The following is a 19,416-nucleotide window of genomic DNA, read 5'->3' as shown; positions in this document are numbered from 1 at the left end:
GATCCTTTAAAAAGTATATTCCAGGGCTTCCCTGGTGGTGCAGTGGTTGAGAGTCCGCCTGCCGATGCAGGGGACACGGGTTCGTGCCCCGGTCCAGGAAGATCCCACATGCCATGGAGCGGCTGGGCCCGTGAGCCATGGCCGCTGAGCCTGCGCGTCCGGAGCCTGTGCTCCGCAACGGGAGAGGCCACAACAGTGAGAGGCCCACATACAGAAAAAAAAAAAGAAAGAAAGAAAAAAAAAAAGTATATTCTAAAGATGTGACTCAACCTTTTTCAGCTGCAGTACACTTATAGTTGCTCGCTCCATGCTCGGACAGACAAGCCATAATCTCCTGACCTCTAGTTGTAACTCTAGCCCTGTCTCTCCCAAAAGTCCAAAAATCTTTCCTGAAAACCAGGAATCCAAACATTCTAAGAATAAATCATCTTAGGCACAAGAGTACTAGCTTTATTCTCAGATCAACCTTTAAGCAAAATAAATCACAATTCTTCATCTTTTACATGGTCCATAATCCTGGCACATATACCTACAGCCACACTGACAGTAAAGTCTGAAAGCACCTTCTGCTTCAAAAGCCAAAGATTTCTGTGGAAAGTAAAAATACCAGCTAATATTTACTCTAGGGTAGTAAGATAAAAGACTATGTCCACAGGGAACTGATGGATATTATGCATGTAGGGATGTGAAAAGGGAATTGGTCATTATCAATTCCCATTTCTTCTCCTCAGTCTAAACCTTAAGATTCTTCAAATCGACTTCTTATAGGTTAAAACATAAATGTAGGGCTTCCCTGGTGGTGCAGTGGTTGGGAGTCCGCCTGCCAATGCAGGGTACACGGGTTCGTGCCCCGGTCCGGGAAGATCCCACATGCCGCGGAGCGGCTAGGCCCATGAGCCATGGCTGCTGAGCCTGCGCGTCCAGAGCCTCTGCTCCGCAGCGGGAGAGGCCACAACAGTGAAAGGCCCGCGAACCCAAAAAAAAAAAAAAAAAAACCATAAGTGTAATTAAATTTCAAATGCTATTTGACATTTTAGAACCAGAACATAATAAAGATCCCCAATACTAAAATCAATAGATCTCATGACTGTCTTACACTCCTGAAGGTTGAATGGCTCTTTTTTTTTTTTTGGCCTCAGGGTGGCATGTGGGATCTTAGTTCCCTGACCAGGGATCGAATCCACACCCCCTGCAGTGGAAGCAGGGAGTCTTAACCATTGGACTGCCAGGAAAGTCCCTGGCTAACTCTTAGAAGCAGTGGATTCTTCAAAAGATTATGGAATGTTCTGCATTGTTAGTAAAGAACTATCAATCAACTGAATTAAATAAATTATTTTGCTAAGTCTTGAGTTCAAGTTGAAAATCATTAGTGATATTCGAGAGCTTACTGTCAGGGTCTTTAATTATAATTACAGGCCCAAATGAAAGATTTTGAAGGAGTCTTCCCTTTACCTAAATTTGAATTTTTGACAGTCTATTTAACAAAAATTTATAAATAAGATGAAAAAAATCATTCTAAGTCATACCAATTATTCCAAAAGGCAGTTAAACTGAGAGTCAGGTGAGGCATGCTTTAAAAAAAAATTATGTCTGCAAAACAAAACTATCAAAACAACTGCTTAAAAAAGAATCTTTATAGGAAGTGTTTATAGAATATATAGGGACTTCCTTGGTGGTCCAGTGGTGAAGAATCCACCTTCCAACGCAAGGGACATGGGTTCGATCCCTGGTCAGGGAACTAAGATCCCACATGCTGTGGGGCAACTAAGCGCACACGCTATACTAGAGTGCCCACGTGCCGTAATGAAGAGCCTGCACGCCACAATGAAAGATCCCATGTGCCACAACTAAGACCCAATGCAGCCAAAAGTAAATAATTAAATATTTTAAAATAATAATAATATAGAGTATGTAAATTCTTTGCAACTCTTTGATATTTCTGAGTCTTTTTAATATTTCGTCTTTACTGGTGGATGTATTAAAAGCAGGAAAATATAAGTAAAATCAAAAGATACAAAGGTATCTATTAATTTCTAATAGTCATAAATGTTTCTGAACTCATTGCACAGATAACTTAAAAGTGATTATAAGTGCATTCCTAAAGCACTATATGACACATTTACAAAAACCATTTAAAATGCATACCTATAAAAAAAATACATATCTTTAGCCCAGAAATAATTAAGAATGAGGCAGATATGACACCAATTCCTTCCTCTGGAAACTGGTATTTAAAGAGAAAAAAAAGGGAACTCCCTGGCGGTCCAGGGTTTAGGACTCTGGGCTCTCACTGCCAAAGGCCTGGGTCCAATCCCTGATTGGTGAACTAAGATCCCACAAGCCACGAAGCACGGCCCAAAAAAGAAAAAAAGAGAGAGAGAGAGAAAGCATGTTTAACTGCCTATAAGAAAAAATTATAGTTGATCCCCAGCTGGTAAAGGAAAATTCTTCTTATAGAATAATGTCAGCAAATAAATGTAGAAGGCATGACAGAATTAGAAATTCACCATTATTAAGTCCTCACAAAATAACTGATAAAGCAAGGATCATCAATGGATATTAAAATAATTAAGTGAAAGGTTGTTAAAAAAAGGATTTTCCAACAGTACCAAAGTATCCCACAGATTACCTGGAAACTGCAAAAAGAACAAAGTACCTTTAAAAAAGAAACAGCTGGCTGTCACCACATTAACCAAGTGATCAAATACAGTAAAATAGTAGACAGTAAACAGTGGTTTTAAATCACAGGCAGAATTAAGGAAATTTTTACTTTCTTCTTTTTGCTTATCTGTGTTTCCTAACTGTCCTATAATGAACATGTATTGCTTGTAAAATTAACAAGTATCTCAAAAAATTGCCTACTGAATTTAGAAATATAAATCAAGAATTTCAAAATAATTCTTTGTTCTATTTCTAGAGATCTAGAAAAAAGGAAAAATCAGATTCAATTAACATACCAAGATGTTCATCACAGAAATTTTTCTAGTGGCAAAAAATTGAAAACAGTACTAATGTTCAAAAATAGGGTAATAGCTAATAAAGTTATGCTAGATACAGAACAGCATTATAGCTATTAAAATTGGTTTCAAAAAATTTTAATGACACAGGAAATGCAAACAGAATGTTAAATTTTTTTAAAGAGCAACAACCATCCTAGTAAAAACTGATTAAAAAAATCATGGATTTCTACACGTAAGGAAGATGTTCCTAAGGAATGAGATATTTACATTCTCAAAATAATTTCCCACAAATTACTAATTACAAGAGGAAAAACAATAACGATATAATAGAGAAACTGGTTAATACCTTATCCAAGTGAAAGAAATTGACATCATGTGCCTTAATATTTGACAACCCTGAAAAGGACACAATATCTACTTATCTAGTAACCCACCCCAAAATGCACAACCTACTCTCAAATACTTCAGAAAAACAGTATGTGTACAGATTCACCAATATAACATTTTTCCACATTTGCCTTCTATCTTTCTATCTCCCAAGGAGAAAATGGAGTGTTATTTGTATATTATACATAATATAAGTGTCATATTCCATTGAGATAAAGAACGATAAAGCAAATGTGACAAAATGTTAAAGATACCCTGAGAAAGGTATGCAGGAGTTCTGTGTACTAGTCTCACAGAATGGAATTACTTCTGTTAAGTATGAAATTACTTCAAAATAAAAAGTTAATAAAAAGTTAACGTAATGTACTCAACCTGGGTGGCAGTTACACAGGTAAGTTCTATGTAATAATTCATGTAATTTTCAATCAAGGAAGGCAAGATACAAAACTATATTTAATACTTTACCAAATCCGTAAGAATACTGATTGTAATCTATTTGCAAGTAGTCAAAACTGATTATATGAATCTCAAAAAAATTGAGATTTATTAAAGAACAAACATAACAACAGTATCTTAATTTCTTTTGTATTTCTCCAGGACAGCACACAACATTGCTTTCAATATTTAAGAAAAGTATTATCCCAAGAGATATTATAATATATAATTAATATCTTCCTGTATTGTTTCAAAAATGGAACTTATTCCACCTATACAATGTTCAGTTTGCATTAGAAAATGATAGCAAAAAGGAAAACGTAGTTTCTAAGATTTACAAAATCTCAATTATTTTTTCTTGTATTAAACATTACTTCAAGTGTTCCACCATATTCATGTTGTTAAAAATATTAACAATGGGGCTTCCCTGGTGGCACAGTGGTTGAGAGTCCGCCTGCCGATGCAGGGGACATGGGTTCGTGCCCCGGTCTGGGAGGATCCCACATGCCGCGGAGCGGCTGGGCCCGTGGGCCATGGCTGCTGGGCCTGCACGTCCGGAGCCTGTGCTCCACAACGGGAGAGGCCACAACAGTGAGAGGCCCACGTATGGCAAAAAAAAAAAAAAAAAAAAAGTTAAAAAAAAATATATATTAACAATGTGTTAACAAGTATAGGAAATCTATGGCTTTCTTCCCCTTTAGCAATAAGAAAACAGAAATGGAAATGGGAATAAAAATACCTCGTTCACATCAGTAACAAAACAATAGAACACTTAAGAACAAACAACAAAAAAGGGACAGGACCTACATTTAAAAAAAAAATCAGAATAAGGTGGAAAATATACGACAACAATGGAGAAGTCAATGTGATACAACTGTCAGTTTTCTGAAACATACATAAATATGATGTGACTCCAATAAGAAAGGCATTTTTCTGTGGATATGTGTATTAAAACTAAAAATATGACCAAAAGTATCTGAGAAAAATAAAAAAAGAACTGTTTGGTTGGGTTGTGTGGCAGAGAAGAAACAACTGATTTATCAAACTATCAAAATAAACAGTATTAGTATAGAAATAGACAAATAGATGAGTGGAACAGAATAAATAATACAGAAATTGGTTCCATTATATAAGGTAACAGAGTTCCATTATATAAGAATAGTATATGGCAAAAGTGGTCATTCAATTAAATAGAATGAACTACTTAAGAAACAATTCTAGCACAACTAGCTATCCATTTGAAAGAAAGTAAAATTAGCACCCCCAACCTTAGACAAAAAATTCTAGACCAATTAAAGATGTAATAAAACAAAAAATAAGAGTTTGAGAAAACAGAAGAGACTGCTAGGAACCCAGAAGTACAAAATATGAATATATACTGTTATATAAAATCTTTAAATGTCCATCAACAGAAAAATGGATAAAGAATATGTGGTACATATATACAACGGAACATTACTCAGCCATAGAAAGGAACGAAATTCGCTCATTTGTAGAGACATGAATGGACCTAGAGACTGTCATACAGAGTGAAGTAAGTCAGAAAAACAAATATTGTATATTAACACATATATGTGGAATCTAGAAAAATGGTACAGATGAACCGGTTTGCAGGGCCGAAACAGAGACACAGATGTAGAGAACAAATGTATGGACACCAAGGAGGGAAAGTGGCAGGTGGGGGTGGGATGAATTGGGATATTGGGATTGACATGTATACACTAATATGTATAAATAGATAACTAATAAGAACCTGCTATATATAGCACAGGGAACTCTACTTCACTTCGCTGTACAGCAGAAACTAACACAACATTGTAAAACAACTATACCCCAATAAAAAATAAAATAAAAGTATAATTTTTAAACTTATGCAAGAGCAAAAGAATAAAGCCAATAATCAAAAGATGCTCAAAAATCACTAGCAATCTGGGAATCATAAAGTATTAATATATTCTTTGATTCAGCAATCCCACTCCTGGAGAACTATCACATAATAAAACTGCCAGCACATAAGGAGATATATATGTGTATTCCCAGACACATATATGTATTTATACATATATATGTATATACTTAAGAGAGATCTTTATTGCAAATGCTTTATAACAGCAAAAAAAACAACTGGAGGCAAAGTGAATGCTCATCAATTACAAAATGGTGGAATAAAGTACGGTATATTCATGCCACAGATTATGAAGCCATTCAAAAGAATAACAGAGCTATTCTGATTAACTTAGAGGGACTTCCAAGACGCAGCCCTGATGAGAAAGGCATGGAGGAGGAAAGTGCACCTACGATTCTGTTTTTGTAAACAAATAATGACCAAAACACTCTCCTTACACAAACAGAGATAGATGTACACATACATGAGCATAAAACATATGGAAGGCTACCTGCTAGGTGGTTACATGGGTCGGGAAGGAAGAGGAAACAAGCAAAAAAACAAAAGATTATATTAAAAAATAAGTGTCATCACATCATATGTACTATGAAAATTTATGTAATTAATATAAAACTGCATGTTTGTAACACTTTAAAAATAAATGTTTTAAGACAGGGATAGTGACTGATGTATTCAAATTCAAACAAAAGATGCCCATGCCATAAAATATAACATCATGTTCCTTTCTAAGTTTAAAGAAAAACAACGATGTCTTTACAAGTCAAAGAAATAGTGCTACAGTAGAAGCTTTCTTAACCAACTATTGCAACCACTGGATTAACCAATGCTCCTGATCCCTCTGTAAACCATACAGACCAATGCCCACTGTAGTCTGAATACTAGTGGCTAGGTTCCTGTTTTGAATAATAATAATAATAGCAGCTAACACTTACCTAATGCTTACTATGTGTCTATCACTCTTCTAAATGCTTTACATATATTATTCCTCACAACAACCCTATGAAGAGCTCATTTTATGGATGAGGAAATGAAAGCACAGACATGATAAATTACTTGCCCAAGTCACAAAGCTAATAAGTGTTAGAACTGGGATTCAAATGCAGAGAGTTAGGTCCCAGCTTCCAGGCTCTTAACTAGTCTACATAATGCCACTTCAAGTGTCTGCTAACCAAATAAAATGCATTCTTTCAGAACACTTCCAAGAATCAGGTTATCTGTGCCCAAACCTGTGTAAGTCATCTGTACTTGTTATTGTAATTATGTAGTTTAATTATACATTACATAAAAAGAATTGTTTCTATGAAAACTAAATTGACTACTCAGAGGAGTTTCAATAAAGGCAAGTCGTCAAAAAATACTTCTGTCAAATGGAACTGTAAATGATTTCAGGAAAAAAAACAATGTAGGTATAGGCATCAGCCGCAGATTACTTAGTTCTTACTGTTCACAGAAACTCAAAATGGAACAGACCAGACAATGCATTATGGATTCAGCCCATGGAAAAAAAAAAAAAGTGGAGTTCAATGCAATCCATGCTCAAAGATCAAGAATGATGAAAAACAAATGTTTGTTTTAAGTTAACTTTTATCAATAAAGATTAACCAACTACTGGTCCCAATCATTTTGGATAAGAGGGCTTCTACTGTATCTTCTCTGCAACAAATTCATAAGCTTTTTTATTAAGGTAGTGGAGCAAAGTCCTAAGAAAAATCAAATCTGCTTTATTGCTAAACTACAACTTTCAAAAGTCAAACTGGAAGTTATTTTATGATCCTTACCCATCTTGTGTGGGTGGGTACTCGCATTCTTGTCCTTTGGGAAATACACCATTAGGATACAGGTCACATATTGGAACTGAGGGAGGGTCTGTTTGAACTTTTGCTGTGAGATACAAATAAAGCATTAACTTCTGTAGTTAAAAACAAAATTAAGCAGTTAGCATTAGTTTTTCTCAGTTCCTAATTGTTATTATATGTCCTGACTTTAAGGAACCTCCCTGGTATCAATTTACAGTTCAAAACAGAAGATACTTCACCACAATAGCCACCTCCTGATTTATAATTAATTACTTGGGAATAAAAATATTCAACTCCTCAGAACTCCATTATGTATTTAAACAGTATATGCCTTGGCACAAAGAACACTTCTAATGTTTTTGTCTTCATTTACTATACTGGAAATGGAATAGCATACAGAGGCTGGCTTTCGCAAATAAAAATCAAAGAAGCAACAAGAAAATAAAAAAGAAATCCTATAGCGATAAAGTAAAAATATAAAGCTATTATGTTTAATAAAATAGGTAAAAAACTTATTCCAAGGGTATATTATGTATAAAAGTTAGTATACATAGTATGTATATTATGTATACATACATACTTAGTATGTTAGTATGTATACATACCCCAGGGCTAAAAGACTTTAGGTAGCCATATACAAATTTCCAGATACTTGAAAAAAGTTACAGTACTTAGCATGGTTTTTTTTTTTTTAGCATATGTTTTAAGGACACATTATTTCCCAAACTACATTCTAAGACACCAGTGTTCCAAAATGCTTTTTAAAAATATTTAGAGATGTGTCTTCTAAAAATCCGTTTAAATGCGTAAGAACTAGTTCTTATATAGTTCTTATTCTACAAAGAACTTTCTTTTAGTAACAAGTGCTGTATCCAAGGAATGTCAGGAGGTTACATAAGACTTAATTTATGCAATAATATATGACTTTCAATGTATACCTGCAGCATGTAACAACTACTGAGTTGAAGTGTGTGGTTTTCTTTTGATTTTAACCAGTCTTATGGGTTTTTATCTGAAATTTTAACACATATTTTAGATTTTTTTGTTCTGCAATGGGAAATAAAAGGATGCATATAAAGAAAAATTTGACAATTTACTGAGCCAAATCATTTATCTACAGAACCATTTTTTGGTTCCCTCTTTTAATCTGAATATTCAATATTTCACAAACACCCACCGTTTTCCTCTTTTTTATGTAATGCTTAGAAGTGTTCTACGGACAAATAAACTTGGGGAATGCTGTTTTAGGTTCCTCCGAAGAGGGAACGTTTAGAATTTGAAATCAAAAATGACCTTAGAGGTCATCTAATTTAGTTTCACACTGAAATCCAGGAATCCTCTAACACCCCTGACGGATGGCACTAAGTGCCTTACAGCGGAGGCAATCACTATTCCCAAGCTAAAATACATTCACTTGGGGAGAACTGTAACTGTTAGAAAGCTCTTCCAACACTAATTCCCTGTTACTTTCATCTGTTAGTTCTACTTAACTCTTTGCAGTTAAAAAAAATTTACTTTTCATTTCTACTGCTTCCTTCCTCTCTATGATGAGAAACCACTTTAAGGGATGCGGTTCTTAACACTTTCACTCATATTCATCAACCTTGTCAGTGATTCTTTTAAGTTGGTACTAGAATTGACTTCTATTAATAGTTCAAATAAGGTACAATTAGTATAATACACTGTTGATTCTAAAAATCCTACTGCTACTGAAAGGTTAAGATTCCTAGCTTTTTGGTTCTCACTGTATAAGCACTCAAAATCCTTAGGATTCTATCACCTTATACTAACTTTATATATGCTTATTTAAATTTCAGCTTGTTAATATTAGCCTATTGTCTCAGTTTTCTTTTGAAATCTTGATTTCTGTCAACCAAAGTATTATCATCCTCAGCTTTATATTTCATCTACAAATCTAATAAAGATGCCTTTTATATTGTCCACAAATTATTAAGACAAAATAGTTAAAGGACTCAAGAAGTTCATTAGAGAAAAAATAAAGAATTTGTCATTGAAATAAGTTGAAGCCTAGCCTTTACCACTTATTAGCTGTGACTTGGACAAATGCCTAAATGTGCCAAGCCTCAGTTTCCTCATCTACAAAATGAGGAACTAGATGAAATCTTGGATAACGTTTGAAACTTATAACGTACTATGTCCAAGTTATTATCTAAAACTATGAATAATTATAAATATCTGTATTGCAGTTATTGTTAACTATCACTTACAATTCTCTCACTTTATAGATGAGGAAAATGAGGGCAGTAAACTGCCCCTGATTACAGTATTTGGTTTATTTCATAAGTGATTTATGACAGCCTACACAAATAAGAGACATTCAAAGCAAATCAGAGAGCAAAAATCAAAACACAGAAAGAACCTAAAATAGAACCTGAAATAAGGCCAATACAAAACCAGATTTGGCTCTAAATCCTCTAGTAGCCAATATCAAAAAAAAAAAAAAAAAAGGCTAGGTTATTTGCATAGTTCATGGTGCTTCTGCAATAAAACACATTAACTACTCAGGAAAAGCACAATTATTCTCGATACTAAGACCAGAAAAAAAAGGGTCTCTCAAGACTGCTCATAAAGAAACATAATGAACAGTAAGTTCAACAACATCCTCAGAGGAGGCACAACAAAGGCTGATGGCATCATAATAAAACATCTGTCAGTGGAAGAATTCTACCAAGGGCAAATACAAAGCAGCCTCTTAATGCTCCTCCCTGCTTATCTACCTTCATTAGGAAGCAATTTTAGAGTATTTGGAGAAATAGATCTTTCTCAAGCCAATCTCAGGTAATACGTCTCACAAGCACACTATGAACAATTTTTGAATGGAAGGAACATGACATCATAATACCTGGAGATTCCTGGAATGCAAGTAATCTGTGCTCATTAAATACAGATTATGCTAGGGGCAGAACTGACATCCTGAGTAGAAGGATCTAACCAGGATAGATGCCTGACTAGAAAGAAGGCTATTCCATCTCCACCTAGAGACATATCAGGGGAATGGCTGGCAGAGCCAATAGCTTTCTTAAAAAATAATTTAAGTATTTCAACCCAGAGATAAAAATGAAAGTCAAACCCTCAATATTCTCATTCATAAAATTTCAGCCTAAAGATTTTAAAGGAAGGTTTAGCCAGACACTCAATGGACCCCAATAACCAAAGGGCATCCAAGATTAGAACTTGTTCTGATTCTCAACCCAAACTTTATTCCCCTTAGTCTATATACAGTCTCCTTAGTCTATGCTATACAGTCTCCCCTTAGTCTCCCTAAGAGCTTCAGGTCTATGAAGATGTTTGGTTATATCGTTTATAGAAATAAAATACAAGTAGGATCATATATTAAGTGAATCTGAAATACTACAATACATGTTATTAATAAAAATTCACCATACACACAAATTTTAAATAATGGAACTCCTCATTAAATATTCGCCAAGAATCTCGTAATATCAAAACTGGCAGGTGAACTGCAAACTATGTTTATCCTATTACCACTTGGTGGCATTACTTTAGTCATCACTGACAAAACTATTTGAATTATTCAAATTTTAAATTATAAATTTTTAGGAACTCATCCCTAACATGCAGTAAAATACAACAAATTTATTATTAACATCCCCTGGCTGAATACAGCTAAAGAAAATAACAAGACTGTTAAACCAAAGTACTTGCCAAATAGCTGTGAGTTTCACTAAATTCTACCTCCATTAAGCCTACATTTATTTCCCTAACATATACCAGGATCTTAAGCAACTTCAAATCTACTCTTCAAACCTGCTGGTTAATAAACCACTTCTAATTTGGCAAGTAGGATTAACTAAAGACACTAACGTCCTCTCTTCTTCTTCTTCTTTTTCTTCTTCTTTCCAGTTGCTGCATCTCCATCACCATCTCCATCTAAGAAAAGACATGTCAAGTTCACTTAAGCCTTATAAGCAGAGGGACGAAACAAGCACAAGCAGACAAGTACACAAACACACAGTGCATCTTAAATAGCATACGACAAAGCTGACCCAATACTCTTAGAATTTTGTATACTGTTAGCTTTAAGTATCAGAATTTGACTTGTGCAATCAAAAGCACTAGTAAACTTTACTTTGACTTACTCTACTAAAAGAATTGAGATATTTTTAAGAATAAAACATGTATTAAATAACATCTTTTTTTAAAGCAAAGAAAAATAACTAGTGTTACTAAAATACCTGTAATAATGACTATATGACTTCATCTGAAATAATAATAGTTTATATATGCTTTGCAGTTAAACACCTGTATTTCATGACCTCATGTGATCCTAAAGCAACCCTATGAGGTAACAAGGAATGTTTAAGGACATGCCCAAGATAATCCTAACAGATAAATAGCAAAATTGAACCAAGAATATCACCTGATTCCTAATCCAGTGAGAGGTAAATGGGGTCTCATATTTTAAAATATCTTTTCCTGGGACTTCCCTGGTGGTCCAGTGGTAAAGAATCCGCCTTCCAGTGCAGGGGACGCAGGTTCGATCCCTGGTTGGGGAACTAAGATCCCACATGCCGTGGGGCAACTAAACCCGTGCGCCACAACTAGAGAGAAGCCCACACGCCCACACGCTGCAACGAAGGGCCCATGCGCCACAATGAAAGGTCCTGCATGCCTCAAAGAAAGAAGATCCCGTGTGCCGCAACTAAGACCAGTCGCAGCCAATATAAATAAATAAATATCTTTTCCTGCATAGTTGTTATTAAAGAAAAAGAGTTCTCCTTCTTTCTGGATCAAATTGTATACAAAAAAATTTCTACTTCTCCTAGGTTCATAGTTTTCAGATTTTCAAAAGAACCTGATGACCAAAAATAAGAACTATTTTAAAAAAACAGCTGGCAAAAGAATATACAAAATAGCCATGATCTGCCTGTCGGTTTTCATAACAACTCTGCTTGAAGCTCAATGACCATACACTTAAACTTTGAGAAAAAATAAAGAATACGATTATGACCAAGATTAAACAGTGAGTTAAAATATTTTAAAGGTATCAAAAATAGACATAAGTGTCTGAATTTCTAAAAATGTTGCTCAATAAATTTCAACAATCATTTCTGAAGTATGCTAATCTACCCACAAATAACTAAAATAACTAAGAGCAAATAACTAGGATATTCACTAAGCTTATTTTGGTAATCATTTTATGATGTATCTAAGTCAAATCATTATGCTGTATACGTTAAACTCACACAGAACTGTATACCAGTTATATCTCAATAAAACCGGAAGGAAACTAATGAATAAACAAACGAAAGACGGGAAAAAAACTGCTCCAAAGCTCCCTCAATGAATCGTCTTATAATGAGGCCAGTTTGCACTGTTCACTACACTTTGTCCTGCCCCAAAATGGTCTCTTTTGTTTGGTTTTAAGTCCCATTCCTTCCAATGAGCTTTCCATCAGCATTCAGCCCACAATTCCACCTCCAAATTTCAATAAATTTTATTGCAGATACCAGTATATCTTTCCAACTCTATATTTTGTCTCTCCACAATAATCAGTTTTCCTTTAGAAAAAAGATATTGAAATATTAGCTTTCCATCCTCTCAAAGACTTCTCACAACAGTTTATTTTATTTTTTTTGCGGTACGCAGGCCTCTCACTGTTGTGGCCTCTCCCGTTACGGAGCACAGGCTCCAGATGCACAGGCTCAGCGGCCATGGCTCACTGGCCCAGCCGCTCTGCGGCATGTGGGATCTTCCCGGATTGGGGCACAAACCCGTGTCCCCTGCATCGGCAGGTGGACTCTCAACCACTGCACCACCAGGGAAGCCCACAACAGTTTAATAGTACTGGTTGATCCTGATTATCAAAATGAATTAGGAAAACAATGAACCCAAACTGGAGAAAACTAAATTCCTAAATATTTGATATTCCTAAAATCTTCTTTAGTACACTGAAGATTCCCATTCTGACAAGCAAAATTTCCTCCTTCAATGTCAAGAGATTCATATAACTTTGCAGAGGTGTAATGAAACAAGGCAGGCACTGTCTTCAAATTAGCACTGTGATTGATATTCTACACACAGTGGGTCAACAGCAACCTATTATATTACCTTGAATTTACAAATACCTTTCTTGTTAAGAGTTCAAAATATGTTTATAATCTGAAGCATAAACCAAGGCAGAATGGACAAGAGATTTGCTTAAGGAAAAGGAAAAGCTAACTATTCCCTTGAATCTGAAACCAAGCAGGACCCTGTAGGGCCTTCTCAGGGACAGACCCCAAGTCTCCCACCTCTTTTGTAAAAAAGCTTTAGACTCTTAGGCTTTCCCTGAGTTCCAAAGAGCAAATTTAATCAGAGACATGAGAAAAATGCAAAAACAAAGGAAAACAATCAAACAAAACTAAATAATAATAGTTTGGCCATTAAAAACAAAGGACCTTTGGTTTTTCCTCAAGGGCTACAGATAATATCTTGAACCATATCCTTGAGTTGGTTTGCAGATACTAACCCCCCCAAACCAGGTGGAAAAAGTTAGCTGTATGCTGACCACCAGCACACAGACTCCAGATCAGTTGAAACCAGAAAACTATAACTGAGATTCCCAAAAAGTCACCCTGTTACTGCACAGCCAACCAATCAGAAGAATGTCCACAAGCTGATCAGGCACCTGGCAACCCTCACCTCTAATGTTGCCTTTAAAAACCCTTCTCTAAAAGCCTTCAGGTCTCTTGGGCATGAGCTGCCTATTCTCCTTGCTTGGCATTTTGCAATAAACGCTGTACTTTCCTTTGCCGCAACCTGGTGTCTGGGTTTGGTAACAATTCTTGGCATTTTTTTCCACTAAATTTGACTGTAAGCTCCTTGAGGGCAGAGAATTTATCCTTCTAAAGGAGAAACAACTGCTCTGCATTATCCTAACATGATAAAGTACAGCACGTATTTGTTGCTAAAGACTGGAAGGCATAAGCCCAAGCTGGCAGTTCTTGAGGCAGAACAGTAGATCATAGCAATAGATAATTAAGAATGCGGAAGCCCTATCTCCTCTTCTGCCAAAAGAGGCTGTAGAATAAAAATAGTTCTCCTAACTAATCACTCCCTCCACTGTCTTACTGATAGCATCAATTCCTACAATTCCAAGAGTTGTTGTCTTTAAAGAAATCTTTGGCAAAAGCTCCAAAATACCACAAGGATCTGGGGTCAGGAAATTCATAATAGATTTGAGAAGCACTCCAACATGCTCCTTTGACAAAATGGGAAGTACCTTTGATAGAGTAAAAGGAATAGACTTGGAATCAGGTGCTAGGTTTGAAACTCTGGCTCTGTTATTCTACACAAACTAGCTGTGTCACATTGGGCAAATCATATAACTATCATTTCCTGTTTGCTTGGTTTTTGTGAGGGTAAAATGAGAATGGATGAAAGTATCCTAAGATAGTGCCTAGTACATATTAGCTGTTCAATAAAAGTTAGTTAAATAAACAGGCATTCAATTTTATCTTATTAATACCCACTACTCGGCCTTTTGTTAAGTACATTTTTAAAGTTGAGATCTGTGTTATTTGAGCATTCAACATATCCAACTTTTAAAAGAGTTGCTAATAACTAAATACATTTTCCTTTTCATCTGTGACATTGAGGCTTTAACATCAGTTAAGTAAAACATCAGAGAATATTGGACTATATGGACAAATAAGCAACTTTGGTTAAAGAATGTCATATTTTCTTGCTTTCCTAACCACAAAAATCAAATTAACCATTTACCTTCATCGTCATCAACTCTTTCTTTCTCTTCCAATGCTTGTCTTTCCAACTGTCTTGCTACCTCATCAACCGAGGCTCCTGATTCTTTATCAGGTTCCTGTTGCTCTGCTGATCAAATACAATAACATAAATCAAATCTAATCAAGATCTTCCCACTAAAATATGTTCTAAGGATTCTAAAAAACATGTTAAGTCTTCCTGATAAATGTTCATAAAACAAAAGCAGAACATTACTTGAAGCAGAATAAAATTTATTTAACGAAAGAAAAATATTCCATATCTAAGTGGTACTGCCCGTTCAACAAAATACTCATTACACATTCTCTGTGCTAGGAGTTAAACTGTAAGTTGTTCTCTACCCTTAAGTAGTTTTAACTTTTTTAAAGTATTTAACAATTAGACTACAACAAATAATTTATTAACCAAGCAAGGACTTAAGATGGGCCATAAATGCTGAAGGCCTTAGTAAGAGGATTTCTGTGGGGTCCTGGGGGCTTCAGGGGTTCAGGAAGAAAGAAATTGTCAAGCCGGGCTGGGTAAAATAAAAATAAGTAGGAAAAGACATTCCATTACTGAAAAACAAACTTCTCCAACAGCTAAGCACAAGAGCAGGCCCTGCTGCAGAAGTGATAAGAATGTAGCTATATGAGTAATATGTATGCGTAAAAAGAGGTAGTATTACCATGTAGCACATAATGAAGTGACAGGCTGGCTATGCAGAGAATTCATCCTGAGAGATAGAACTGTTAAAGATATATTAGGGTCAGTCTGCTAAACACCTTAAAAGGACAAACTGAAGAGTCTGGATTTCATCTGAAAGCCAGGAACTGCCACCAGACTATATCCTGGGATTCAATTTTGCTCTGGAAGCATCCTAGCCCCTACAGCTCTCCCTCTTCAACTCCCATCTAATCAAAACTTCAAAAGGATACAGGTTAACCCTCTCTAACCTCTCTCAACTCCACTTTATCACTTCTGGCTTCTCCACTGTCCTCTCACTCTTTCTGTGGCTGATTTTAACAGTACAAATAACTCTTCCTAAAACCAAGGCCTTGATGCAACAAAAACACTGACTTCTCACAATCAAACAATTAAGTTTCTAACTCATAATATAATCCAACTGAAAACTTTCAGCTGTTTTCCTTGCCTTACCAGTAGATTTAGAAAAGCTCCATTCGGACCCACAGAATATCCTACCCAGACTGCCTACAAGTGGCATCATAATCCAGGCCTAAAAGCCCAAAAGCTTGACGATACTGTGGGATTAGGCAGGTGAAGAGTCGCACCACCACACATCCTGCTATTACTACTCAGTAACAAGAGCGCGTGGGCATTCACACACATACACACACACCCCAAAAGGGCTGCGCGCCACACAAATCTCTCCGTAAACTGGGATGGTGGGGGGAGGTGCTGCTGAGGCGCTAAGACTCGGTTACTCCACCCCCAACCCTCGACGAAAATATGTCCCACGTTGCTCCAGCAAGGAGGCGGCAGTATGGGTCAGAACCAGATTTTTGAGGAGGAGGCCAATCCGCGAGGAAGGTGAGAAGGCTGGGCCCTGGGCACGGCTTCAGGTCCGTCGCACCGTCTGCGTGGGAGCTAAGCGCCGGCAATGCAGGGGCTCCGGCCCAACGACCCCACAGAAGCTGAGGCACCCTCTTCTCCACCCCTCCCCCACCAGGTCCCTAATACCACGCGAGGAGCCGCCTGTCCCCGGGGCTGGAAATCTGCAGCTCGGCCCGGACACACGTTCAGTCCTGGGAATCAGTCCAGGATTCTAAGTCCCTAGTCTCTGTCAGCCCCGCCAGGCCTGAGTCGAGCCGTTCGGCCATCCCGGCGGGGACTGGGAAGACATAAAAACTCCCTTTACCTGTGGCAGCTCCTTTACTCTTCTTCTTCTTCCGTCTTTTTTTCTTGGCCGCCTCCTCAGCCGTAATGGCAGCTCCCTCCTCCCTGTCGTCTGGATCCAGGTCGCCATTCAGGTGGCTCCCGCAGGACGCTGCCTCCTCCACACCCGCCATGTTGCCCAAGAGAGCGCGAGGAACTAAGACAGGGCGGCGAGGGCCCGCTCCTTCTTCACCCACCTACACCAGCGACGCCGGAAGCTGCTCTCGATGGTAGGGGCGCGGGGAATGCTGGGACGGTGGAGGACTCGACTGTGAGGATTTCGCGTGGAGCTGGGCCGGGCTCGTCTCAGGCGGGCGTGGCCGAGGAGGTCGGGAAAACCGCGCGAAATCTGACCACACCCTCGTCCCGCGCCTCGGGTAAACCTGCCTGCTAGGGTCAAGTTGAATTCCCGTGCCTGCCCTATGGACAGGCGCTGCCTGCGCGCGGGAGAGGGGCCTCTCGACTGGAACCGGAAAGTTTTATATTCGTGGTTTTATACAGCGCACCGGAAGCGAGGAGAGGGGCGAAAAAATGCCTTCACGTGTACACACTTCTTTTTTATGACTCAAAAGGACTGCGTTTTTATTCACAATTACAGCTCACGGTGAGGCTATCCAAACACTTAAGGAGATGTACCTACAAAGGGGCCTGACTGAAGAGGCAGTCAGAGGTTAAGAGATCAGGAGGCGTCTATTATTAGAGAAGCCAAGGAAAGACAGCGTCTCAAGGAGGAGGGAGTGATCAACTGCGTTGAGTGCTAAGAGGTCAAGTAAGAGGATGAAAAATGCCGGATGTATATATTATAGTGACATGGAAACCACTGGTGACCTTAGAAAGAGCTATTTAGGTAGAGAGATGGAAGCCAGATTAGAGAGTTGAGGAACGAGAGGAAATAGAGAATCTCTTCATCTTTCAAGTTTCAGCTTAAATGCCACTCCCTCAGCGAATCCTTCCTCAACAATCTATATCAGGCCCTGCTCATACAACCACGCATTGAATTCTTAACTTTTTTTCATGGCAATTTGTAATTTATTTTTGTGATTATTTGTTTTATGTGTGTCTCTCCAACTACCTTGAGCTCCATGAAGACAGGAACCTCGCCTGTTTTGTACTCTTATTCCCAGCACCTACCTCTAACCTAAAGCATTGTAGGAGCCCAGTAAATACTCATTGTATAAATAGCACTTAAGAAGTGCCAAGTACTTTACATTCATTATCTCATTTAATCCACTTTTGAGTTGGGGAAATTAGAGCTAGAGAGTTTTGGTCACTTGCACCAGGTCATACAGGAAGTAAATAGCAGAGTTAGAATCCAAACCCAAGTAATCAGGTGCCAGAAATTTAGTAATTCTGTATTGTGCCTTCCCAGTTGAAATTCCTAATCAGTTCAATAAATATGTATTGATTGTAGACTAGAAGTAATTTTTCTTGGTGGAAGATACAAAAGTGAAAAAAAAGTATCCTCAAGAAAGTTTGGCATTCAATGAGACATATAAATAAATAAGAATAAAATAAAATGCTAATACTTTCCTTACAACATTTATTATTTTCTATTCCAAGTTAGTCTGTCATAAAGATGAAGATTTTTAAAAGGGTCTAAAAGGTCTTAAGAGTGGGGGCAAGGATGTGGCTGTCAATCTCAGGAGGAATCAAAGCTCACCCTGGTTGTGGTGCAAAGCTACTGCCAAAAGCATCCTTATAACTAAGATCTGCTGTATGAAAAATGCCTTCAAGCTTTGTTGTGAATCTTCCCAGTTCCACTATAAGTTCTGGGAACACTTGGGCCATGGCTACTACCTCAGACCCAGTCCGGTAGACACACGATTCTAGAGGGTCAGTAGATAAATTTTGACAAAGGGTGTTTGAGGTATAAGTTGATCTACAGAATTATCAATGTCAGAATTTGTTCAATGAAAAAAGTAATGCTAAAGTGCACTGATAACACAAAATACTGTTTCTTTGCTGCAAAGGGATTGTACTCTACTTTTCCCCCTTTCTTTCCGAAAAGAGGCAAGAAAATGAAACTTTCAGGTAATATTAAAAAAAAAAAAAACATATCTTGACAGTACGGTAGTGAATATTTGCTGGATGATAATTTTCCAGGACACTGCAGAGTCTGAGATAACTGAATAATTATACTTAACAGCCCATCACTCCTTATTTTCACATTTTTCTTCATTTGGTTTTCTCTATAAGAGGAAGTTGAATGGGGTAAAGGAATAAGAAATGTTGAAAACTTAAGTAAGAATCTAAAAGAACCTGTATTATATATAACTCAATACCAGCATAGACGAGA

The 19,416-nt window shown here is 37.2% G+C and overlaps 1 protein-coding gene across 2 annotated transcripts in view; it reads right to left on the bottom strand.

The window, feature by feature from the left end:
* Window positions 1-17,320, bottom strand: part of METAP2 (methionyl aminopeptidase 2) — a 30,197-nt gene extending 12,877 nt beyond the window's left edge. Inside the window, exons 1-4 of one of the 2 annotated variants that reach the window (XM_060025407.1) lie at window positions 17,104-17,320; window positions 15,231-15,335; window positions 11,331-11,396; window positions 7,467-7,569 (exon numbers count right to left, since the gene is read on the bottom strand). In XM_060025407.1, the coding sequence (XP_059881390.1) occupies window positions 7,467-7,569; window positions 11,331-11,396; window positions 15,231-15,335; window positions 17,104-17,254 (425 nt within the window). In that variant the 5' untranslated portion in view covers window positions 17,255-17,320. Of the gene's footprint in view, window positions 1-7,466; window positions 7,570-11,330; window positions 11,397-15,230; window positions 15,339-17,103 lie in introns of both variants that reach the window. The other variant, XM_060025406.1, reaches the window with a different exon arrangement.
* Window positions 17,321-19,416: the final 2,096 nt, after the last annotated feature.

The sequence above is a fragment of the Delphinus delphis genome, chromosome 11 (genome assembly GCF_949987515.2).
Source record: "Delphinus delphis chromosome 11, mDelDel1.2, whole genome shotgun sequence".
In the NCBI taxonomy this organism is placed as follows: Eukaryota; Metazoa; Chordata; class Mammalia; order Artiodactyla; family Delphinidae; genus Delphinus; species Delphinus delphis.
Note: the sequence above shows the minus strand (reverse complement) of the source record. Positions and strands in the feature narration are given on the sequence as shown.